Here is an 11,386-nt window from a genome sequence, read left to right as displayed (position 1 = left end):
TTGGCCGCTGAAATTATATTTCCTGCCAGCTGGCCACTTCTCCTTTTGTCTCTCTGGCCCTCTTTTCCTTGGTCCAAATGGACTCATTTACTGTTCTGCCAAAGCTGCACACTCTCCAGGCTGCCTGGGTTCTTGGGATCACACTGGATATGCCCAAAAGGAGGGTCCAGTGGCTGTGGGCACCAGGGGCAGCAGAGAAAACCTGAATGGAGGCATGGACATGGCACCTTCCTCCTCTGCCTGTTTCTCAGGAGTGGGCAAAAGCAGTGTCCGGACATTGATCCCCAATGGAACTAACTCAGGTGGCGAACATGCTGAGGAGATGCTATGTCCCTCCTCTGAACCATAGTGGAGCATGAGAGCAGAAGGACCACTGGCCATTGTTGCTGCAGCCCACAGTGCCCATAGCAAGACCACCAAGCAACTGGTTAGTGGCTACAGCTCTGGGGCTGATCTTCCTGTTCTACTAAGCAGCCTCCACGCCAGACTGTGCCTCCTGTGCTGCTCTGCCTGATCAACTATTTGCTTGGGCAGAGAGCCTCTGTAAAATGGCAGAAGTGTCACATGCGGCTCCAGAGGTACAGATTGCAGACACCCAGATTAGGCTAAGAGAATGTGACCCTGTATCTTCTGTGGCAGAGTTAGAATTTGAACCTGATCCCCTGGACCATAGTCCAGAGATCACCAAATTTTGAGTCTATGTATACTTTTGGAAGTCTGTCATAGGATGCCCAGCTATACATATACACAGAGGAAACCCAAGTGCAGGGAAGAAAATGGCGACTCACAGCTTGAGGCACTTAGCTCCAGGCATGGACGATCTCCTCAGATCTCAGAAGCGAAGTGGGATCAGTCATGGTTAGTATCATGATGGGCAAGTGCAAAGGATTACCTTAATTATGGAGTTTCTAAAGCAAAACAGGAGAACGTGTAATAAGCCTAGCAGCAATTTCTCTGAACTCATGGCTTTATGATAGAGATAAATCCACAATAGTGCAGGGGTGGTGATCCGCAGAAAGTAGTCAAGAGTTCGAAAACCCTAAACTCAAGAACATAGAAAGTTTAAATCAGTTAAACTGTTAGCAATCTGTGTGGAGTGTTTACATTTTGTTTCCTTCTAGATAGGAGTGCCTTTATACAACGCTGTTCACTAAAAACTAGGCGAAGCGGGGGGCCAACCTTTGGCACTCCAGATGTTATGGACTACAATTCCCATCAGCCCCTGCCAGCATGGCCAATTGGCCATGCTGGCAGGGCTGATGGGAATTGTAGTCCATAACATCTGGAGTGCCAAAGGTTCACCATTACAGAACTAGGGTATAAATCTGATGCCTGAAATCTGACTGATCCTGGAGCAATTAGTAAGCTTACAAACCAGCTGCCACTGCCAGACCTTAGCAATTCCACACCCAATCACAACATTGCTCCTAAGGCAACCACAGCTATATGCAAATAGCAGGAAGCAGCAATGCCCTAATGATGTGAAGCAAACTATTCCTCATCTTCTTCATCCCTTGCATACCTATGGTGTAAATTTGATACCTGAAAAGTATCACGGTGCTTGTGTTCCAAATGCCACAAAGGTAAGTGGAAAATGGCTTGAGCCTACAAGACAGTGGTTCAAATCCAAGCAAAGGAACCATTCCTTTTTCAAGGAATATACAAATACAGAATTAGATTTTACCCATACCACACAAACCCTTCAATGTCAGCGCTTCGAGATCAATATAGTGCTTCCACTTACACAGTGAGACTATAAATTCACCAGATTAAGCAGCAAGTGCCTCCAGGCAAAGGGCTGAATCCCACTAATGGCCCCTACCAGATAAACATCTTTTGCTTTAAAAAAACAACCCACAGGAATCAGCCAGCTTTATAGTCCTTTGAGAAAAAGCTGTATGTGAAAAAATTTTCAGGACAAGGGCTCAAGTCACTGTGGGCACCCTGATGGGTGACAGGAAACAAACTTTTTTCAGGCAGAGGGACAGTTCCTAGCAATCTCTCAGTGTTGTATCAAGTATAGGGGGTACCAAGTATAGTTAGAAGACTGGAAACCGCTGGAAGGATTACTTTTGGCTTCTGCATGCTCTTATTTGTATCAATTTGGTCAATTAAAAGTGATTGAGTGAGTTGCCTGAACAATGACAAAAATCACATGGCATCCCAGGGAGTACAGAGACAAACTTTTTGCAGGCAGAGGGACAGTATTAGCAAAAACTCATAAAAGGGCTTTGGTTTGAGGTGTAGGAATTAGACCATGACACACATTCATTCAGCCAGCAATGAGATGTGCCATGACAGAGTTTGGCACTGAAGGGTCACATATGCTTTGCTTTAGTGGAAGCCTTACTAGTTTAGCACACAATAAGCTACAGACTCAGTCCCTTTCTATTGGCCAACTATATTGCCCCTGTTGCTTGCTTTCTTGACTGGTTACAGCTGCTGCTCATCATCTCCATAGATCACATTATCCATCTCCTCTCCTTTTACCAGGTCAGCTACATAATGTCTGTCACTGACTGTAGCCACGTGGCTTTCAGAGCTGGTGGCAATCTTGTTTCTCATTCTTTGGAAAGCTGGTGGTGAGAAAACCAGAGCCGGAAGAAGCTGCAGGAATAGTAATAAGTATGTTTCTGCCTGATGCCTGCTAGGATGAATGGATAAATCCCTTCTGGTTAACTGATACAACACTGAGAGATTGTATTTAACGTGGACAACTTTTATTCAATAGCAGCTACAGAGGTTGTGCTACAAAAAAATAAGCAGGAAAATATTGCACATTTTTGTTTAAGTAGGGCTGCTGTGCTATTAAAGGCTGTGTGACAGATAGAGCAGCAGGTGGGGTGTTTGTATTAGTACAACCCCATGATAGAAAGCGTTTGTAAAGAACATGGGGATGTGGAATGTATATAACCCTATCTCATCAGATCTTGGAAGCTAAGCTAAATTAGTACTTGGACGGGAGACCTTTGAGGAAGACTCTGCAGAGGAAGGCAATGGCTAACCACCTGTGCTTAATCACTTGCTTTGAAAAACCCACCAGTAGTCATTGGAAAATCAACTGTGGCTTGATGCCACTTCACTGACTTAAAAGTTAGCAACCATTTAGGCTGTGATCCTGTGCATTTACCTGGGAGTAAGTCCTATTAAACAGAGGATTTATTTCTGAGCAAACAAATTTAGGATTTCACTAGTTAAACCCATGTAACTAAGAGCCATTCCAGACTAAAAACAATCAAGAGTTCCAATCCCACCACATAGTCTGAACAGGTGTAAAGGAGGCTAGGATTCCACAGCACCCTTAGGGCAGGTGCAGGTATTAATTGTTGGGGTTACCTGCACAAAACTACCAGAGTGTGATGATCATACTTGTGTAGCCAAGCTGCTCATGAACAACTGCAGTTGCTACTCCCAGGGGAAAAAAAGTTGAGAACATTCTACTTATGGTAGAAGCTACAGTAATCTCATGAGCTGCTACTCTAACATTATGCTGCTTAGACATGTGACTTCTCTATCTGCAATTTAACACAGAAGAATCCAGGGAACCATTTCCCTCTATAAGCTTTTGGACTATTTTGAACTGATGACCAGCTTGATTTAGATTTACTAGGAAGATCATGGTTCAAATATACGTTCACAGACATTCTTTGTGAGTTTCACCCAGTCAGTTATCACTAGACTAACCTACCTCGTAGTGTTGTTGTAAAATGGATGTGAGACAATGTCTATCACCATGAGCTAGGTGGAAGGGTAGGAATAAGATCTAATAAACTAAAAACTGACCCAGATTATCCCTAGCACGCATATCCCTAGCACACCGCCCAGAGCCCCCCCGGAGATGGGGCGGTATAAAAGCTTTAAAAATAAATAAATAAATAAATAAATGATTGAACAAAGAACAGCACTCAGCAGATTCCTTTACCAGAACGGTTCATGAACTTGCAAGCATCACATTCATCCTCCCAAAAGTTACGATATCAGTCACATCTAAACTAGTGTAGCATGCAGAACAGGACTGAACAAAAAAGCTGCCCCTATACATCCAAAGCATTGTGTGAGTATAAGCGCAAATTCATACGTTATGTCTTAGCAAGTTCACGTGAAATATTCCACAAAGCCAGCACCCTCTAACAATCCCGCCAAAACACTGCGCTTATATTTTACAGTATTTTGAAGTTGCAGATACAAAATAAATATCTGCAGGTTTGGTTTTTCATTCCCACTGAGTTTAGGCACTTCCTCTTCCCTGGGGGCTGCAATTCTGGCGTGCTGCCTTTCCCAATTGGGATCTATATTCCGGCTGCTCCTTCCTCCTCCTGCCGCTGATCATGAGCGGCGGCGAGAGCAGCCGCTTCCCCAACTGAGAAGCCCATCAAGCCCCAGCAAACTGTGCAGAGGTGGGAGGGGCATCTGGGAAAGCAGCGGCTGCCCGACATGGGTCTCCGCCTGGGCTGTTTGCAGCCCCCGCCGCCGCCTGCATCGGTTTGCGCTGCAATTCCCCAGATTGCAAGCCGCTCTCCCGCCCCTTGCAGCGGAAATTGAGGGAAGGACCGGGTGGGGGGTGGCCGCTGCCGTAGCCTCCCTCATGTGAGAGAAAAAGGGGAGTTACTCCCACCCTGCTCGGTCCCTACAACTCCCCCCCCCCCGCGCCCGCTTCCTTCTTCTTGCCCGCCCAGGCCCTACGCGGAGCCGCGGCGCGTCCCTCTTTTTCCGTTCCAATGATGGACAGGAACTACCCGGCGGCTCCGACTTTCCCCGACCCGCTGGCTTCGGTCGCCGCCGCTTCGTCCGCGCAGCCCGCTACCGCTTGGGCCTACGAGGGGGGCGCCAGCAGCAACAAGCCCAGGTAAGGAAGGTCCGCCTGCCAGGAAAGGCCGGGGATTGAGACGAGGCCTTCGTCCGTTCTCGCGGATACTGGGCGTCTTCGGGGCGCCTTTGCCTTGCCCGTGGTGGGGGCGGCTCCTCTCGTCCCGGGAAATGCGGGAGCTGTGCAGGCAACTCCCCAGAGGTGCGGGAGCGTAGAAACGTGCTCCCAGTCCTGGGGCCGCCAGTAGGGGAGCACTCGGGCCCCAGCGAGCCCTACTCACTCCAAGGTGGGTGTTGCAGTTTTGGGTGGAGGTATGCACTGAAGGTTATGAAGGACCAACAATTGCAAGGGAGACCACTGGGGGGGGAGACAAGGAAGGGGACCGTGCTGTGCAGTGGAAGGCGGGAATAGTCGGATTCGCCGCTGTCAGTCAATTAAGCCGTCAAGGCATTTTCTGTCTTTTACTCTGGGGTGTAGCTTGCTATTGGTAGCCTTCTCCCCCACTCCAGGCCTGCCATCGCCTTTGGGGTTCTTTAGCCGCTAAGGTTGCACCCTGAGTGTCTGACGTCGCTTCCTTTCTCCCCATTTCCAAGGTGTGCGTTCACCAGGCAGAGTTCAAGAGTTCATGTTTACCTTTTGCATGGCCCCGGGGAAGCCCGGTTTGCTGCACCGACTTTCCCGACGGGGGCGGGGGGTGTCCAACCCCATAAGTAGCAGAGATAAAGAGGGAACACATGTTAAAATGAGGCTACAGTAGAAGGCGTGGCTAAATTTGTGAACGACATAATCTGATGCGGGAAAGGAGTGTTATGAGAACAATACCTTGTTCCTCAGCGGGAATACTCACAACGTTGCCGGAGGACAAGGGCTGCATTTCGGGGGTGAGCATTGCCCACTCTTGGTGATCTCATCATAATCCACCAACAGAATGTTTTGAGCTCGCTAACTCGCTTCTTAGTATCTTCTCAAGTTTGGATTTCATTATGCCATCCTATTGTTTTAATACTGATGAAAATTTCTTAGCTTTTTTATTATAAGTACTTTTGTTCAACATCTTAAAATGCATTTCCTGGCAAAACTTGGGGAATAGTTTTTAACTCCTGGGGATGGGAGAATAAAATATGGTAAATGAGTGGGACAGTTCATACTGTCTGTGAGGCATTGTTCATACAAGCATTCTTTCCCATCTACAAGTGATAAAATGCAACCTGTCCTGTTTTTTAAGTGTATGTACCTTTGGAGCCAGCATGGTGTAGTGGTTAAGGTGTTGGGTTAGGATCTGGGAAACCCAGGTTCAAATCCCCACATTGCCATGGAAACTTGCTCCGTAACTTCAGGCCTGTTAAACACTTTCACTTGCTAGGTAACTTCAGGCCTGTTAAACACTTTCTTGGCAAATATTTGGATGGGAATACCTTGGTAATGATGATGCAGAGGCAGACAATGGCAAACCATCTCTAAATATCTGTTCCCTTGAAAACTGCACCAGAGGTCGCCAGAATTCAGCTGCAACTTGATAGCAAAAAAAGAAGACAACTAATTTTGTTAATGAAAATTTTTCATCTTCCTGCTAAAACAGTTATAGCACTCTGCAGTTTGCCGTCAGAATAACACATTAAACCTGGAATCGAGTTGAGAGTTAGTACAGAATGTGAAGAAATTGATTGCCTGGTAGGCAATCTATTTTGGCATAGAAAAAAGCATTTTATTTTTGTTGAATTATTCATGAACTCTTTGCAGGATTAGAACCTAATGACAGCTGTGTACATTGTGACAGAAAACAGCTTGTATCTGAGATAGGACAAAGAAATGAAATTGGTGCTTGTTAACGTAGAGGAGGCTGCCATTTATCCAGAATATATCAAAATGTCTGAAATGAGTAATGGCCTGAGATAAATACAGTAGGCTTCTGAAAAGTGTGCATGGCCCTTTATAGCCAAATTTTAGAATCATAGAGTTGAAAGAGACCACAAGGGCCATCAAGTCCAACCCCCTGCCATGCAGGAATACACAATCAAATCACTCCTGACAGATGGCTATCCAGCCTTTGTTTAAAAACCTCCAGAGAAGGAGACTCCACCACTGTCCAAGGCAGCATATTCTACTGTTGAACAGCCCTTACAGTCAGGAAGTTCTTCCTAATGTTTAAGAGAAATCTCTTTTGTACCTTGTTCTAACCTCTGGAGCAGCAGGAAACAAGCTTGCTCCCTCTCCAACATGACATCCCTTCAAATATTTAAACATGGCTACCATGTCACCCTTAAACTAAGCCTCCCTAGCTTCCTAAGCTGCTCCTCAGGGCATGGAATCCAGACCTACTTTGGTTGTCTTCCTCTGGATCCATCAACTTGTCAGTATCCTTGCGGCTCCCAGAACTGGACACAGTATTCCAGGTGAGGTCTGACCAGTGCAGAATGCAATGGTACTAGTACTACCCTTGATCTAGACATTATACTATTGAAGCAGCCCAGAATTGCATTGGCTTTCTTGGCTGCTGCATCACACTGCTGACTCATATTCAGTTTGTAGTCTATTAAGGCTCCCAGATCTCTTTCACATGTAGTGTTGTCAAGCCAGGTGTTCTCCATCCTATATCTGCATTTAATTTATGAATTCTTAGTTTGTCTAAAATGGGGTTTAAGGTGTCCCACACAAGGTATGATTATAATTTGCACCTTGTTCTGATATTTGAACCCAAACTCGCAAGTCGGTGCAGCATTTGCCTCTTCCTTTCAGTGTGGCAAACACTGCCACGAGGAGTTACCTGTGGTGCTGGCCACAGGTATCTAAGAATTGATTTCAGCCTTTATAGAGCAGGCTATGTTGAGATCTTCGGTGGGGAGGGTTCTTGGTGGTGTACTTTTCAGCGGCTTGTATATTTCGGGTCACAGTTGGCTTTGCTCTGTTTACTTTCTGAAGCATGGTGTGCGAGAACCGAAGGGCCTTTACTTTGTTGGCATCTCAGTTGAAGACAGCTCACTATAGTGTTTTTATTGGTACCTGGTCTGCTAAACATTGTGTCAAGTGAAAACAGTTTTTAATTATTTTGTAACTTTTTGTCTTGTCAGATTTGTCATTGTCTTTATTATTTTGCCATTGAGGTCCAGCAGTCTCATTTTAATTCTCAGATAGCTTTATCCTGAATAGTTTTTGTCCTGAATAGTTTGTCCTGAATAGTTTTATTGCTTCTCTTCTCTTGCTGTTTTGTCCTGTTGCTTTATAAATTCATTTTGCAGCCTTAAATTTCTGTCTTGTGAACTGTTTGCAGTTTGAGCATTTGGGGGAATGTGGGTAATCCTTAAATAAAAACAAGCATTTTTTTAAAAAAATTAACATTTATGTGTTCCAGGCAGATCTGCGTTAAGGAGGTTTATAATAACTGTTGGGTTCATATAACAAAGTTTTGGAATCTAGTAACAAAAGACAGGACAGGGCTGAGATTTGTGGGAAATTGTGACACGTCTTGAGGATGATGAAATCACTTGGACTCTTCATTTGTTTGTATAAACACATCAGTAATAAGGAACCAAGTGATTTCCTATCACAAATACTTTGAGGGTTGTCAGATTGGTTTGTAGTAAATCAGCTGGATTCTTAAACATTTTTTCTCTGCTTTAATCAAGCTGATTACAATGTGCAATTGTAGCTTTGCATCTTGATCTCCTTCTTTGCAACCCCCTTCCCACCTTCTGACTGGTTGTTTCTAATCAAGGGAGCTTTGACTCTCAAAAGCTTATACCTTGAAAATCTTTTTGGTCTCTAAGGCAGCACTGGACTTGAATCTATCTGTTCATCACCAATACTGTTTCTGGACAAGCTAACAAATCTGCTACTCCTATAAATATACCATATATTTACGTTTCTGGATGTAAAGTTCCTAATTTTTGTTTCTTAGGAACTATGAATAATTTTCAGCCCACATAAAAAGGAAAGAAGCTAAAATGGTCAAAATGTGTATTATGTTGTAAAAGCAATAAAGTAAGTTTGGGTTTGATAATACAGAATACATTGGCTCTATTTCAATTCTCTCTCCCCTGCCTGCAGCCTGTTGCATGTTGTTTTCATTACTCAAGATTTTCCAGAATGTTACAGTTTTGACAGTCACTGTCTTTCAGACTAACCTATCTTATAGGACTGTTGTGAGAATGAAATGGTATATCCCCCATGTGTGCTGCCTGGAGTTGGAAGGCAGGACATGAATGTGCTAGATGAAGTGGATCAATTCTCTGCTTACTTACTGCAGCCAGTTAATATTCACAATCCCAGTAGAAAATACCTCTAAATCTGAGACATCTTCTAAACTGCAGCTGTGTTCTGGTTTTTCCCTGCTTCCGGGGCACCTCAGATGATAGCATGATAGGGGCAATCACTGTATACTGGCTAGTTTTGTGTGAAACTTCACTTTGTATGTGTGTATATGTCATACTTTTGTTTGCAGACCATTTTTTGCACTTGTACTAGAGCAGGGGTAGGGAACCTTTAACGCTCAAAGAGCCATTTGGACCCGTTTTCCACGGGAAAAGAAAACACTTGGAGCCGCAAATAATTTTTGACATTTAAAATAAAGATAACACTATATATATAGGGTTTTTTTTACCTTTTACTCCGCTCATTTTGAGAAGCGCATGGATGCGCACGCCCTGCTGCCTGCAGGGCGGGCAAGGATGAAGCCAGTGGCTCGGCCTCGCCGGCCGCCAGGAAAGCGCCCGCCCTGCTCCAACGGGGCAGGCGAGACGGGAAGCCCGCAGCGCGGCCCAGCCGACCATGGGCAGTTGGTGCGCTTGCCCTGCTGCCTGCAGGGCGGGCAAGGATGGGGCCGGCGGCTCTGCTCGTGGAGCCACAGTGCAAGGGCAGAAGAGCCGCATGTGGCTCTCGAGCCGCAGGTTCCCTACCCCTGTACTAGAGTGACTGGGAAAATTTAATGCCTCCTTTGGCTTATGCAGACCCCAGCAGCAAATAATACCTTTCCTACTTGCCTGTCCTTTTGATTGGTTGGCTGTGTTTCCATGTCAGGCTGATTGTTTTGATTGGGTGTTCTATCCTTCCTTCCATTTTTGAACTATGGGCAGTAGTTAAAGAATTGAGCATATCTATGATTATGGCCGATTGCAGGGCTAAGGATGAATATTACTACTTGCACTGAGAGGGGGGGCATCTTGAACTTTGGGTAATTCCCACTAATTGCTCAGGGAGGCAGGGGCCCCTTCTGCACATGCAGAATAAAGCACTTTCAGTCCGCTTTCACAATTGTTTGCAAGTGGATTTTGCTATTCCGCACAGTGCAATCCAGCTGCAAAGTGCATTGAAAGCAGATTGAAAGTGCATTATTCTGAATGTGCAGAAGGGGTCATGAACAACCTTAACGACTTCCTGTCCCCTGGTGGGAATTGCTCAGTCCTGCCATTAAGAAGGTGCCAATGTGGGGGAGAAGCTCTTAGCATTGGCTTCAGTTACCCCCCCCCCCTTTTTTTTTAAATTGTCTTTCTCATGGAGCTCAGATCTGGAGTAGAGTCTTCTTGAAGGCTTTTCTCTGCTCTCCTCCTTGCTCCCTCTTCTTCCTTGTAATGGCCCTGATACAACCCCAGAAGCTTTGGAGGAATGTGGAAGACAGAGAGAGACTTCTCAAGCCTGAGTCAGGAGCAAGTCAGGAATATTGCAAAGCAAAAGCACTTGAAAACACACCATAAAAAAGCAGGAAAACAGCACTTAGAGTTAAATGGCTCTCTCAACTGTCAGTTCAGCCCCTGCCAGCTACTAGTTTGACCCATAATGGTTATGATGGCATTCAACAGGCTCCCCCATCCATCCAGCTGGATTCTTTGACCACCAGAATGGATCCTTAAGGGGATAGTGGAAGTCTTCCCCCCCCCCCCCCGCACTTTCAAGGTTGTGGTCGGGTGGACTCCTTGCTCAACTGAGCTGATGGGATTTCTAAGGAGAACCTTGAGAGGAGGTGCAAGGAGCGCGTAAATGCTCTCTTAGTTGCCAGTTCCGCCCCCAAGGCTATGATGACATTCCAGGCTTTTCGGTAGAAACTCCCACGCCATCTTAAGTTGGGTGGAGTTGTTTGCCTTGGCATCCAATTATCAAGTATGGAGATTCTTCTCCAGATACATTACCCTTGGTCAGAACAAGCAGATGCTTTAACCTCAGCATGGCCTTCTCTCCCTTTCCAGGTGATCCCCAAAACTTTATAGAAGGTGCATCAGGAGAAGGCGGAGGTAACCTTCATGACTCTGGTTGGCCCCACAGGCCACGGGTTCCATCCTTAGCAGGGGTGTAACGAGGCAGCCCTGGGCAAACTGTAGCCCTGGGAAAAACCTGAGTTGGATGCCCCCCCCCCCCCATGGGCGGCCACTCCAACACGACCAAATTTTTTTTTGCACCAGGACATTGGTGCCTACAGGGGGTGAAGTTTTTAGACATATCAGCACCAAAATTTCAGCATATCAGGAGACTGTCCTTATGCTACTCCCCAAGTTTGGTGAGGTTTGGTTCAAGGAGTCCAAAGTTATGGACTCCCAAAGGGGGTGCCCCATCCCCCATTGTTTCCCATGGGAGCTAATAGGAGATGGGGGC

The 11,386-nt window shown here is 45.8% G+C and overlaps 1 protein-coding gene across 2 annotated transcripts in view; it reads left to right on the top strand.

The window, feature by feature from the left end:
- Positions 1-4,409: 4,409 nt before the first annotated feature.
- The window catches only part of QSER1 (glutamine and serine rich 1), a 40,233-nt gene continuing 33,256 nt past the window's right edge, over positions 4,410-11,386 (top strand). For both annotated transcript variants that reach the window (XM_048484353.1, XM_048484352.1), the window contains exon 1: positions 4,410-4,846. In XM_048484353.1, the coding sequence (XP_048340310.1) occupies positions 4,719-4,846 (128 nt within the window). In that variant the 5' untranslated portion in view covers positions 4,410-4,718. The remainder of the gene's footprint in view (positions 4,847-11,386) is intronic.

The sequence above is a fragment of the Sphaerodactylus townsendi genome, linkage group LG02 (assembly GCF_021028975.2).
Source record: "Sphaerodactylus townsendi isolate TG3544 linkage group LG02, MPM_Stown_v2.3, whole genome shotgun sequence".
NCBI classification, from domain to species: Eukaryota; Metazoa; Chordata; class Lepidosauria; order Squamata; family Sphaerodactylidae; genus Sphaerodactylus; species Sphaerodactylus townsendi.
This window is presented reverse-complemented; position numbering and strand designations above follow the sequence as displayed.